Source organism: Lagopus muta, chromosome 1, assembly GCF_023343835.1.
Source record: "Lagopus muta isolate bLagMut1 chromosome 1, bLagMut1 primary, whole genome shotgun sequence".
NCBI classification, from domain to species: Eukaryota; Metazoa; Chordata; class Aves; order Galliformes; family Phasianidae; genus Lagopus; species Lagopus muta.
The window spans coordinates 114,680,211-114,694,913 of NC_064433.1; the positions used below are offsets into that span (position 1 = coordinate 114,680,211).

Below are 14,703 nucleotides of genomic sequence, written 5' to 3' on the forward strand. Positions count from 1 at the left end.
ATATTAATGTTTTGTAAAATGTTGGGTTTTCCCATCTTAGAAAGTTTGGTCATTTTTTCACCTGAGATATCCTGAGGTCTTGGAGAGTTGATAGGGTACATCTTGGTTCCTTCCATGGGTTAACATCTAATGCATAATCATACATGTATTAATATGTACTGATGTTTATGAATGAAAACAGATTTAAGTACTGCTTAGTACATGCACATGGCTGCTGGTAAGCTGTAAGAGAGCCATTTGGCCTTTTCAAGGATCTACTTGGTGGAATCCTGTGGGATAAGGCCTTGGAGTCCAAGAAACCTAGTTTAATGTTCAATTATCACCTCTCCCAAATTCATGAGCGATGCTTTCCAATAAAGAGGAATTCAAGCAAAATTGCCTGGAGGCCTGCCTGAGTGAGCAAGGAGCTAGCCAAACTCACACACAAAATGTTTTCATTCAGAGGATGGAAGCAAGGACTGGTAACCATGGAGGAATAGAGACACTGTCAGAGCCTCTAGGGATGAAGTTAGTGAAGCTAAAGCCCAGATGGAATTGAATTTGACCAGGGATGCCAAGGGCAACAAGAAGGGCTTCTGCATGTACTTGATAGAATGAATGCTTTTGATTGGAAGGGAACTTAAATATTGTCTAGCTCCAAACTTATGTCATGGCCAGGGGCTTCTTGCACTAGACCAGATTGCTCAAGGTCCCATCCAATCTGGCCTTGGAAAAGTCTATATCAGTGACAGAAGGAAGACTGTGGGAAATACGGACTCTCCTGAATGAAATAAGAGAACCAATTACAGAAGATGGGGAAAATGCTGAGGTACTGAATGTGCTCTGTGTCTCAGTCTTTACCAGCAAGACCAACATTCAAGAGTGCCAGGCGGCAGAGACCGGGAGGAAAGGCTGGAGCAATGAAGCATGTACTGTTGATGGAATGGGCCAGGTCACAGAGTACTTAAGCATGCTAAACATTCATAAGTGATAAAATTCACCAGTTTATTTGATTGTGAGGCTGCTCTGTATGATCTTTGATGGATCGTGGCAACTTGTAAAAGTGCCCAACAAGTGGGGGAAGACAAATGTCATTCCCGTCTTCGTGAGGGAAAAGAAGGAAGACCCAGGGAACTACAGGCCTCAATTCTTGAGGAGGTGATGGAAAAACTCATCTTGGAGACCCTTTTCAGGCTCTTGAAAGACAAGAAAATAATCAGAAGTAGTTAGCGTGGATTTACTAAGGGGGAGTGATGCCTGTCCAATCTGATAAGCTTCTGTAATACCATGACTAGCCTGATAAGTGATGTGAGAGCAGTGAATATTGTCTTCCTGGATTTAATAAGGCCTTTTGCAATGCCCCCCCATAACATACTCAAAATAGAGTAGCTGATGAAGTATGGGCTGGCTGAGGAAATAGTGGAGTAGATTGAAAACTAGCTAAAGGGCCAGGGCAAGAGGCTGGTTATCAGTTCCAGCAATGTGCCCATGGCTCTAAGAAAGCTAACAGTACTCTTGGCTGTATTAGACAAAGTTTTACCAGCAAGTCAAGACAGATGATCCTTCACCTCTACTCAGCATTAATGAAGTTGTACCTGGAGTGCTGGGACCAGTTCTAGACTCCCCAGTAGAAGAGAAACTTAAAAATACTAGGAGTGCAATGTAAGACTGAATATTATCAAAGGACTGGAGCACCTGTCCTGCAAGGAGAGGTAGACACAGCTGAGTTTGTTCAGCACAGAGAAGAGGAGGCTCAGGAGGATCTCAATGTGTATAAATATCTGAAAGGAGGGTGCAAAGAAAGCGGAGCTAGGCTTAATGGTGCCAAGACAAGAGGCAGTGTTCCATCTAAACATTAGGAAACAGTTTGTCACTGTGACTGAATACTGGCATAGATTGCGCAGAGAGAGGCTGTGGAGTCTCCTTCCTCAAAAGTCTTCAAAAGCTGCCTGGACATGGTCTTGAGCAACCTGTTCTAGATGTCCATTCTTGAGCACAGGGTTGGACCAGATGATGTCTAGAGTTCCCTTCCAGACTCAACTGCTCTGTGATTCTGTGAATAAAGAGTAATCACCCTGTTTTGATGTAGGCCTGTCATTTTATCAGGCGAGTTGGACTCAATGCTCTCTTGAGGTCCCTTCTAACCCCCACGATTCTGTGATTCTTCCTCCTGGATAAATGCTAGAAAATACATAGAAAGTATATTGTTTGTCAAGCTATTTGAAGGAACTGATTTTAAAGTCATCTTTCACTTTGGATAAAAGTAAGATTATTGGAATTTAAAATGTGGTAGGAGATTTATATAGATATCGGGTCACTCTTAACAGGATGATATTGGAGTGCTAGTAAGAAATTTAGTCTATTATGTTTTCAGCTATTAAAGCTTCAGCAGTATCTGGGGCCTAACAGAAATGGCTTGTTTTTGTTTTTAATTTAGTATGGTTAAAGTGACTCTTTACAGAAGTAAAATACTTAAACCAGTTTGTGAAATTTGATTATTTTAGATGTGCTATATGAAAAAAAAAAAAGTGTTGTCTATGTAGGAAAATTACCCATCCCCCTTCTCTTCTAAAATAAGAAAAAATAATTTTCCCCTTTTTTTTCTTTTTTTTAGAACATCCAAACAATTCCAAACAGACTGCACGGACTCAGCCAAGAGATGAAGACTTTGAAGGAGCTCCATGGAATTGTGATAGCTGCACCTTTCTAAATCACCCAGCACTAAATCGCTGTGAGCAGTGTGAAATGCCACGATACACTTGAAAATCAAGAAGGGGCTTCATTGGGTTGAAAACAGGCTCTCAAGCCAACAGCTGTAGGAGAAGGAAACATGGGGAACCTTTCAGTCCATTTGCCCAGCCTTTGCTAGTCTCCAATCTTCATAGTGCAAAGGGGTGGGGGAAATGTGTTAAGATGTTTCTGCTTTGTGACACACTAAGAAAGAAATAAAGATGAAATTCTTTCTTATCCTATTACAGTGAGCAAAGCAGAAAACAAAACCTGAAAATGTAAAAGGATTAATTTCAGGAGGAATGTATGCAGGAAAGCAAATAACGACTGGTGTTTAGTCCTGTGGTTGCAGTTACTGCTTAGTAGCTCTTAAAAAAAAAAAATATAATAATAATAATTTAAAAAAAAATCAAGTTATAGGACTCTTAGTAATGGTGTGAAATGTTACACTGATCACAAAAAACTGAAGAGCCAGAGTTAATTTAACCTGGCTTTACAGCTAGCTGGAAAACAAAGGCTCCCTGTGCTTCTAGATTGTAAGCTAATGAAAAAGAAGACAGGTAAATGCAAACATAAATTTTTCAATGTATAGAAAGAGAAGGGTAAAAACAAGACATAAAAATACCCCTCTCCTTGTTGTGTTTTTTTTTTTTGTTTTGTTTTTTTGTTTTTTTGTAATTGCTGCTGCTTTCAGGGTAATTTATGTCTACAAAAAATTACTGTTTGAAATAGTGACCTAAGGTGACTAAACGAGATACTGTGTGAGTGTTACAGAGAGTTCAAATCAGAGGTAATTTTTTACAATCCCTTTTGCTTGTACAGTGCTCACCTGGCTGTGTCAACACTGGTAATAAACAAAGAATGAATTCTACCATATTATGAATGAAAATGCTACTGCATGCTTTCATTAGACCATTGTGTTTAAAAGCGAAAAGTATGCTTTTATATACAACAATTTTGTAAGACTGTGTTGTAGCAGCACAGTGACATGCCAAACACAGACTACTCCAGATTTGGTTTCAATGACTTGAGCTCAGCCATGATGATGTATGAGAAGTGTTTGTACCCAGTTTCTTAGGCTTTTTCAGCTTCCAATCTATGAGGAATTCATGATGTTTACAGCACAGAAGGTACCTTCTGTCCCAGTTCAAAGTTAGCTGAAAAATTAATTAATCAATTAGCTCTTCAGTTCAGGTTTATTTGCACATTGTTAATAAACCAGCCTGTATAAAGTAGCAGATGGCGGATCTTGGGGAAAAAAAAATTACACACTGCATTCTTTTTATTTTGATCAGGAAATATTTGCCGTAGGTTGAATCACACAAGACTTGCAGCTGAAAATCATACTGGTACTTTCATGCATACGATCTACTGTATTATAAAGGTGATCTTCAATTTGTCTGAATGCTTCAGATTGCTGTAATAAAGCACTCATTATTTTTGGAATTGAACTTGGTTTTGGGCAGCTGAATTGATTGTGTTTCAAAACTGCGACTGAATAGGATGTTTTGTGTACCATTCAGAAGCCAGAAGAGTGCATTGGAGTTTTTATGGTGTAACTTCTTCAAGAATCAGAGATGAAACCAAGCATGTCAACAGAGTTCTGGTAATTGACTTCACAACTGTGAGGCAAAACATGCTAGCTGAACCTCACCAGGAGAGATTCAAACTATTTAATTGTAAATTCTTCATGGCAATCCTATCCATGTGATTAATTACCACAATTAATTTGATGTGTGATAACATTTTAAACTGTGGTAGGACAATCATGTCTGAATCCTTATTTAAAAGCAGGCAGCACTTGTAACAGGCGAGTGGAGGAAAATTTATCTTGACTTGCTCAATTTGGTGTCTACTCTCCCCGCAGTTTATAAAGATGATGGTAAAAAAATAAACTGTGACCTTACATGAGGAACCAGTATTTGGCATTTTTCAGTATGTTCTTGCACTGATTAAATCTTCAGCATAATTTTAAATAAGCTAAAAGAACTCCAGCAATCAGTGTGCACTGCTGATGAGCAAAACAAAGTCAAAGGCATCAGAGATAGTTTCTCTCTGCTCCCTTCTTCTGTTTTATGCTACATGAGGAGCTCATCACGTGAGGGGGAATCAAAAACAACTATTAATTGTGTTCATGTAAATGGACATGTTGACAGTACTGATAACTAGAAAACAGATGAGCAGAAGCATTATATCTAGGATAAGCAATACCACTGCTGTTACTGACTGTATAATGAATTACTCAGAACAATACCAGTAACTTCATGACTTTTCTATCATGATGCCTTTGCCTTTGTATTACTTCAGTTTTCTATTCATTTGTACTTCTGTTGAAATTCTAGAAGCATTTGTTTGCTGGAATACAAAATGACAGCAATTAAAATGGCAGTCAGCAAATGAGAGTAGGTGTTGTGCATCATTATGGTTGTCATTTTCAGACAGAGTAGATGCTACTTTTGGTTAAAAATAAAAATGCGTGCAGCCCAGTAATTCCCTGAACTGAAATAACTATAAGTGCACAGTGTCTGGTGTTAACAGAGACGTCTTAAGTCTTAGCCATAGCTGCACCAGAAGGAAAAGAAGGCTGCTTTGACACCAAGATACTTTTTGGAAGACTGAGTGAGTGCCATTAAAATGCAAGTGAATTCCATTGTACCAACAGTTTTATTCCAGTCATTTACTTCTCTCATTTGTTGTTTGTACAAAAAACAAAAACAAAACGAAACAAACCCCTCCATTGTTTTCCTTCACTTGTAAATGCCCTTGCAGGGACGTTAATAGTGAAAACTTTTCATGGTGCTTAAATATTTTTGATTTCTTAGAATGTAAATTGTATTTTGAATGATGATTCATTTTCCTTCTGAAAGCAGGTGATGCAGGTGATTTCACACCCGAAATGAATTGTAGATTATGCCAAAAAAAAAGAAGGTTGGTTTGTGTAATATTTATTGAATGCACATAAAACCCTGATGTCGGCTGGCATATAAAAATGCACTGTATTGTATAAAACTTCTGTGTGTGTGTGTGAATGGTGGGATGCTGATGCCATTGTGTTAATGCACTACTTGTTTTTTCTTTGTTTTCCTTCATGACAGAGTTCTCCCTCAAACATGTTACTAGATGGATAGAGTTTGTAACTGACTGGGACATTTGAATATTCAAAGTGATTTCATTGTTCACTGAAATTTTATAAAGCTAATTTTATATTTACTGTGCTATTAAGATGAAATCCCTATAAGTATAGAATACTACTGTAGTTCCTTAAAAATTTATTTAGAGTGGGGCTTGTGGAAAATGATTCAGAGTATAGTAAACCAAAAACAAAACAAAAAAGAATTCTGAACTTTCAGTCTACTTTTAATTTGATGTAATTATTAGTCTTGTTTGGCTGAAGAGGAAAGGGGTGGGAAGTCAAGCAAAAGGAAGTACTTTGTAAAATGTAGTCTTAGATCAGATTGAACTGTGTATCTGTGTGTCTGTGGTATGTGTGTGTTCCTCTTGAAACCTGGGAGGTGTGGTGAAAAGGTGTAATAATTCTTAAAAGAGCTGGTCTCAGTACTATGTTATGCTACTAAGTCACATTTTTAAAAATACCCCTTTGGTTACCTTATCTCTCCCAGTTATACATCTCTCATTTCAATTTCCAAATACTTTTACATTTTAAATCGATTGTAAAAACCCTTTGAAACTGAAATAAAAATACTTGAGTTGAAATGGAGACAAGAAAAAATGAAAACAAAAAAGAATGTTTTTTTTAAAAAAAAAGAATGTGAGAATATTGTCATCGGGATGATAGTTACTGTTTAAAATTCAGTGATACACCCTAGAATGTGAAAATGACTATCCTTACAAGAAGTGGACCGTTGGACATAAGCAATTCATCAGCTTCTTTGGCACAATAGAACTTATGTGCTCTATACTACAACGACTCTCCATCCCGTGAAGAAAGAAGACGTGCACAACTACACATCTCATAGTCAGTACTGTTCCTATGTGCTGCTGCATTTGTTTTGTTTCAAAATGTCAGCGTTATTTGAAGCTGGCCATGACTGAATTTTGCCAGATCCTTCAGTTTCGGGCTTTCATTGCTGTTTATGTCCATCAATATTAATGCGACTATTTTCTTGGATTTGAATAATCATGAGTCGGTGGAGTTAATGCAATATTATAATCCTGGACTTTCAGTACCTTTGAAACAATTTTAAAAAATTGTGTTCTTGGAATTTATTTATTTATGGTGGCACCAGTGTATCTAATCCATATTTCCTGCTGTGTGAAACCCTGTTAAATTTTTTTCATTAAAACAAGAAGACACAATCTTGTTTAATCCTGTATATATGGTGTCTACATTCTAGATTTGTGTATGCTGTGAATGAACTTATTACTAAGAGATGAAATTGTATAAAGGCATTCAGAGGCTATGCATGCATGGTACCTCCAGAAAGTGCATACTCCGAGTTGCAGATTCCTGCAAAATAAATTAATAAAACTAAGCAAACATCACATCCTGCATTTGTTCTTGTATATAATAGGGAAGATTAAAAAATACAGCCTTTTTGCTTTCATCATCAAATTGTCTCTAGTCTTCTGCTTGATCCCGCAGCTGTGGCAAATTTCTTTCAGGGGGTGGGGATTTTCTTCTTGTGGTCAACGTGATTCTCATGAGGCAATGGCTGAATATTGAACTGAGATTCAAATCCTGTTTCTCTGAATATCAGGTTGTCCTAGCAGGTGTCCCACTGAGATGGTGAGTATGCTGTGCAGTTAATGGTGTAGAAACAGGGCTCAGCATCTTCTGTGTTGGTAACTTTTTTCTTATTTCTGAATGGAACATTGTTATTGGAGAATAGCTTTGTACACCTACAGCAGCTTTTGTTTGCAGTTGTGATTACAGGCATTCTGGCTTATCCTCGGCAGTACGGAGTATATGGTAACAAAAGTCTGTCTTCAGCTACAGTCTCTAAGACAGAGGCTTTGTGGCAGAGCGGAGAAGTTGTGTAGCATAAAAAAGAATTGTCTGCATACCAATTTATTAGTATATACTCTTAATAACCTTGATGGTAACAGTTCACTGTACCATAAAGCTTGAAAGCTCTATAGCTGTATTACAGCTGTATTTTTATTCACGTTATGATTTCAGTCATAAAACACATTCTGATCTAACAAAACCACTTTTACATGTAATTTTTTGTCAACAAGTGTGTAAGAATGTAGTTGTGCATTCCTTTTGCTAAACTGAATTCTGTATAAATTCCAGGTTAGGTTTGTATTTGAATCAAGCATTCAATTCTTTCATTTTAGAAATCGCTGCAATTGAAAGATTCTTTTTTTTTATTATTTATTTGGAAGTAGGCTTTAAAATGTTAAGGTTCCTTTTAAAGTATGCTGTATTAACAGAGAGAAGTCCAAACTGAAAGGCATACATCTAACAACAGATTCTGACAGCTAATTGTTTTCCACTGAAGTATCTATATCTTTACATAAAGCTGTGTCATTCATAAACTTTGCTTGGTTTTGACCTGTGAAGTTTTGAGAGACAATTTCTACTGTTACGTGGTACATCTTCCAGGAATTACATTCCAGTTCTTCTAACTTGTCAAGGTGATCCATAGTGCTGGGTAAGTAGTGCTTTTTTTTTCTTTGTACATGGAGGTTGGTGGCTCTGCATGTGGCAGGGGGGTTGGAGATTCATGATCCTTGAGGTCCCTTCCAACCCTGGCCATTCTGTGATTCTGTGTAATTTGCACACTGTGGTTGTCAGTACACTGTTTAGAAGGAGGAAGCTTGGATGAACAGTTTCATCTAACAACTGGTCTCAAAATACATGAAATGGGTTGGCTAAAACTTTGTAGAAACCCTGTGAAGTTGTTTGAGAAGGGGCTGTGCTAATTTTTAGATTGATAGTAAAAAAATGCTCTTGCAGAAGTGCCATTGATTTTACACCATATTCTTCCTTGGAAATAGTAGTTGTTCATCAAAACACTCCGTAGATAATTTATTTCCAGATAATTTATTTTGCAACTTAAAACATTTGAGATACTTGGCAATTTCTCAAATTCAGCTTTGAAGATTTTGACAGTTTAATTATCCCTTATTTTCACACCATAATAACCTTGTTGATGTCAGCAAAGTCTACCTTGATAGGTTTGCTTTTAAAAACAAGTAAATACATGACTGCTTTTAGAAACAAAGCCAAAAGCTCTTTAAAACTTGCAGTACAGGTGACACATGATTTTTGATTAAAAGCTCAGTAGTTTTCAAAAGTGTTTTGAGAAAAGTTGAGGGATGCGGGTGGGTGTTTCTTTGTGTATGTATTGCTGTTACCAATATGCTGTTAACAATTGGTACCAAATTCTGATGTGAAGTTGCAAAGGTGTGGGATAGCAGTCCCTGCAGCTGCTGGTGCCTGATTTGGCTGAAATGACATACACGGTGCCTTTGGGAAGCATTGAGCAGCCATGTACGTAGGTCACTCCAGAAGTAATACCTCCGTCCAAACTAGAAGAAAGAGCACAATAGCACAGTTTGACAGAGCAAATTCTGAGCTACAAAACGCTTTGCTTCCTCACCCTTGAAGAAGGGACAGTTTTGGAGCTGCCTGGGAGTCAAGGACTTGGATCAGCCAAAGCTGCCCTACGTCAAGGCATAAATCACAGCCTGGGGAATGTTCATCATAAGCTTTCATGGCCTCATTTACTGATTTGTTCTGAAGTGTCCTGAACCAGCCTTGCAAATTGCTGTTATTAGGGAATATTAGGGAATATATATCCCCTTAAATTTTCTTCTCTAATTATGAGTCCATTCAATTGATTTTTAGCAAAGCTGAAGTTACCTTTGGCAGTAATGTAAATGTACAGTGTGCTTGGGAGAGTGCCTCACTGCTAATGAGAGCGACTCTGCCTGAGGTCTGGATCCATGGGTTTGTAGCCCTCTAACCCATCCTGCATGTAGGGGATAACACTCAGACAGATGCATAGCTTTGGAGTAAGCAAAGTCTTTATGATGTATCTTTATGATGATTTGTGAGTTCTTTCCTCTAAATAGATGTCTGTATAGACTTTGCTTTCATCAGGATGAGCAGCTGTTCAGTGAAAGGCATCGGTCATCTTTTGTCACCACAGGCATGGAGGCCTTACTGATTGGTTTAGTTGCTGCTCCAGTTGTTCTTAAGCCAAATGGATATTCTTGTTCTTTCCTTTTTTCTTTTTTATTATGACCAATAATGGAATATGACCATGATTCTGTTGCTGATCATGAACTTTTACAAACTGAAAACTCAAAGCTATTGAGCGTTGGTAATAAGTTACCTCAACAGGCTGGAATGGTGGGCCCAGGTGAACCTGATGAGGTTCAACACGGCAAAGTGCAAGGTTTTGCACTTGGGCCAGAGGAATCCCAGGCATCCATACAGACTGGAAGGAGCGGTCCTTGAGAGCAGCCCTGCACAGAAGGACCTGGGGGTCCTGATGGATGAAAAACTGAACATGAGCCAGCAGTGGGCTCTTGCAGCTCAGAAAGCAAATGGCATCCTGGGCTCCATCACAAGAGGGGTGGCCAGCAGGGACAGGGAGGTGATTTTCCCCATCTACTCTGCTCTTGTGAGGCCCCATCTGGAGTACTGTGTCCAGGTCTGGAGCCCCCAGTGCAAGAAAGACAGGGAGCTGTTGGAGAGGGTCCAGAGCAGAGCCATGAAGATGATCAGGGGGCTGGCGCACCTCCTCTATGAAGACAGGCTGCGAGAGCTGGGCTTGTTCAGCCTGGAGAAGAGAAGGCTGCGGGGTGACCTCATTGCAGCCTTCCAGTACCTAAAGGAAGCCTACAAACGGGAGGGGAATCAACTCTTTGAAAGGGTAGATAACTGCAGGACAAGGGGAAATGGTTTGAAGTTGAAGGAGGGAAGATTTAGATTGGATGTCAGGGGGAAGTTCTTTACAGAGTGGTGAGGTGCTGGAACAGGCTGCCCAGAGAGGTTGTGGATGCCCCATCCCTGGAGGCGTTCAAGGCCAGGTTGGATGGGGCCCTGGGCAGCCTGGTCTGGTATTGAATGGGGAGGTTGGTGGCCATGCCTGTGTCAGGGGGTTGGAGCTTAATGATCCTTGAGGTCCCTTCCAACCCTGGCTGTTCTGTGATTCTGTAAGTGTACACTGATACTCTTTGCAGTTACTGATACCTCAGGTCACTGTTGTACCACACAGAACGATCAAGAAAAATAAGTTACAAACTCACAAGGCAAATCCTTATAAGTATGTTTTTGAAACTTGCTTCAGGCTTTACCATTACTTAAGTGAAACTATTTGAGAAGCAGACTGACTGGCCATGCTGTAGCCTTTGTAAAGAACTCAGATCAATGCTACTAGTAAGAATTGGCATCGTAGGTACAACACTAGCTGCCAAACAAAATTTGCTTATCTTGTAGAACTGACATTAAATACATAAAATAATGTGTATTTTAAAAAACCAACTAATGATCTTGTCACAATTTGATTAAATAGAATCCTGTGTAATCTGCCTGCACAATGTCCTCATCTATTTGTTCATGCATTAATTACAGTATTAAAACAGACAACCATCAGATTTTTCAAGAGACTGATAACAAGATCCTTTTTATTTTAAATTGTAGCAATAATGAGCTTACCAAACATGATGCTATGTTCATAGCAGTGTTCCATCATGTTTTCCTGGCTCACTGCCCTCTAGTTCTACTCCAAGCTGAAATATATCCTTTGACGAAGCAGTTTCCCCAGGTATTTGATGGTTCCTTGACTGATCTTGTTTTCTGGATTTCAAAAATCTTCCAAATTTCCACTTTTCAAGTCTGTAACACTTCTTAGTGCAAATGATCACCTTGTGAGCAATGCTTCTGTAACTGAAGCAGATTGGGAAGAGAAACAGTCCAGCTAGATCAACTGTGAACTTCTGTTGCCCTTATCTGCTAACTCTGCATTTGAGCACTTAACAGCTGCACGCATACAGGATTTGTCATGAAGAATACTCTTCACCATTGAAATGTTATGCTTGTGACATTATTCCATCGGTGGTAACGCTTGAGGCAGCTTGTAGTTTTGTGCATAAGCATCTATCTGGATGAGCATCTATCTTCTCATCTAGGTCACGTGTGGTTCCCTCTCCCAGTTAAATCCTTTAGAAAAGCAGAGTAGTTTAGCAGCATCACTGTGCTTTTTTTTTTGACTGTATCCTTTTTAGGTGGCTAGTGAGTTCCTCGGTTTGAAAGATTCCATTCTTCAAGCAGTGAGAATGTGGTGCAAACTTCTGGCATTTAAGATTCTTTACAGTATCTATTACTTTTTTTCTAATAAATCCTTAGTAGGAATTCTGTTTTTGTGAGGTTGTTTCAAACACCAGCTGCATGTTTTCAATAAAGAATTGAGAATCATGGTATAGAATTGTTTGAGTTGGAAGAGACCCTTAAAGATTACTGGTCCAAGTCCCCTTGCAGTGAACAGGGACACCTACATCAGGCTGCCCGGAGCTCCCTCCAGCCTGGCCTTGAATGTCTCCAGGGTAAGGGCTTCTACCACCTCTTTGGGAAACCTGTGCCAGTGCCTCACCAGCCTTACTGTTATAAAAACAACCTTTTCCTTATATCTAATCTCAATCTCTTTTCTTTTAGTTTGAAACCATTTTTCCTTGCCCTGTCACCACAGACCCTCATAAATAGTCTGTCCCGTTTCTTCTTATAGCCCCCTTTTAATACTGAATAGCGACTCTCAGGTCTCTCCAGAGCCTACTCCAGGCTGAACAGCCCCAGTTCTTTCAGCCTGTCCTCATACAAGAGTTGTTCCATCCCTTTGATCATTTTTGTGGCTGTCATCTGGATGCACTCCAACAGGTCCATGTCTCTCCTGTACTGAGGACTCCGCATCTGGATGCAGTACTCCAGGTGATGCCTCACTGGTACAGAGTAGAGGGGCAGGATCACCTCCCTTACCTCCTGGCCATGCTTCTTTGGACTCAGCTCAGAGTACAGAGGGCTCACTGCTGGTTCGTGTCCAGCTTGCCTTCCACCAGCACTCTTGGGTTCTTTTTGACAGGTCTGTGCTCCATCTTTACATCCCCCAACTTATAGTGGGGATTGCCACAATCCAGGTGCAAGACCACACTTAGATTTGCTGAACCTCATGAGGTTTACCTGGGCCCGCTGCTCAAGCCTGTCTAGGTCTCTTGACATGAGAGCCAGGGTGCCTGCACCCATCAGAAAGGATGCAGAAACACTGACGGAACTCCTAGGCAAATGTGCAGCTGTCCTGGCCTCCTGCTGCAGAATGTCTGAGCCTTTCATGGGCAGATCTGGGGCACGGAAGCACTGCACCTCATCTCTGCCAGGCTGTGGGTCTGGCAGCACCAGGGGGCTGCTGGTAACAAAGCAGTGAAAATGCACATCAGAAGATACAGTACCTCAGGAAGAGCACTGCAAATAAAACTTGGGAAAGAGGCATAATGATAACATTGACCACAGAGTAATAGCACAACATTACATTAAATATGGCTAAGCTATTTAAGAGTATTCTGGTTGTGACAGAAATTACCTAACCGCCAAAGGAGGAAATACAGATGTTTTCATGAACTATAAAAATCACCAAGGGTGTGAAATTCCCACATGCTGTTGCCTGGCTTTGAAAATGAAACTGGGTTTATTGCAGCAGTGAATGTGGGGAATATAAATGTTTCCCAGTGGTTTTCAAAGCTGTTCCTTAAAGCTGGAAGTGAAAGATAACTGTGTTGCTCTTTCTCTGGCTCACAAATTCTGCTGACATCAAATTTGTTCAGTGAGAGAAACCACTTTGAAAGAAGTTCTCTATCCAGGGACCTGTGTCTTACCCCAAGGAAATAACTTATCGTCTCCTATTTTATATGACAACACGCACGCACACAAACACACACACACACACAAAGTTTTCAACAAATGTACATCTAAAGGCATACAAAAAACATAATCCTAACTCTTCAGTCATAACAGCAAATAACATGCTGAACACTTTGTGCAAGTGCATTTAAAATTCTCTCTTTTCATTGTTTTCCCAAATTCTGGGAGTAGAGAGGTAGAGGTTCCGTTTCTTCAGTGACCAGAGTCATCATTGTGGTGGTGTCAGAGAGAAAGGGCCGATATAGGACCTTTCACAAGAGATGGTTAACGCACCCAAGTCTGTGATTCACATATGAATTCAGCTACCTCAAAGCTCATCATACTTTTAATGTTACATCTCCCTGATGTATTTCTTTTTCTTTTTGACGTCGAGACTTTGTGCTTAACTTCTTAATAAAAACACACCTCTCAAAAAGAAGAGCAAGGAGCCTACAGGAAAGCTGGGGAGGGACTCTCTTCAGAGAATGTAGCAACAAAGAGTAATGACTTTAAGTTAAAAAATAGTAGATTTGGATTAAACACAAGGAGGAAATTCTTTCCTTAGTGGGCGGTGAGGCACTGGCACAGCTGCTCAGAGAATCTGTGGTGCCCCATCTCTGAAGGCGCTCAAGGCCAGGTTGGATGGGGCCCTGAGCAGCCTGAGCTGGTGGGGGGCAGCCCTGCCCATGGCAGGGGTTGGGATAGGTGGGCTTTGAGCTCCCTTTCAACCCAAAGCATTCTATGAATGTTCCTTATATTATGGAAGAAATGTTTTTGTTTTTGAAATATTTACTATTCATTTATTTATTTTTATTTATGTTGTTTGTTTCCTCCTAATTTTCTCACTTTGCCTGGTAGAACTGCATGGCTGTTCCCCGTCTTTGTACCAAAGACCAAATGCACAGCTTGACAGATAAAAGAGTTTTTATCTCACGTTTTCCTAATCTTGTCATCTGTCTGAAGAACTCAAATTATCTGCCCTCTAAAGTGTTTCTCTGCACTATGTCAGGTTTATGTGAATGGCCAACAAACCTCTACAATGGAGAATCTTCAGGATATGGGCAAGGAAAATGTGCTTTTCCTTGTGTAAATTATAGGGAGTGACCACATCTATTGTAAAGGAAGACGAA

General features: G+C 39.8%; 1 protein-coding gene across 4 annotated transcripts in view; it reads left to right on the forward strand.

The window, feature by feature from the left end:
• TAB3 (TGF-beta activated kinase 1 (MAP3K7) binding protein 3) overlaps nt 1-3,383 on the forward strand; it is a 38,365-nt gene extending 34,982 nt beyond the window's left edge. For all 4 annotated transcript variants that reach the window (XM_048929709.1, XM_048929715.1, XM_048929716.1 and 1 more), the window contains one exon: nt 2,594-3,383. In XM_048929709.1, coding sequence (XP_048785666.1) covers nt 2,594-2,742 — 149 coding nt within the window. In that variant the 3' untranslated portion in view covers nt 2,743-3,383. The remainder of the gene's footprint in view (nt 1-2,593) is intronic.
• The last annotated feature ends 11,320 nt before the right edge of the window (nt 3,384-14,703 follow it).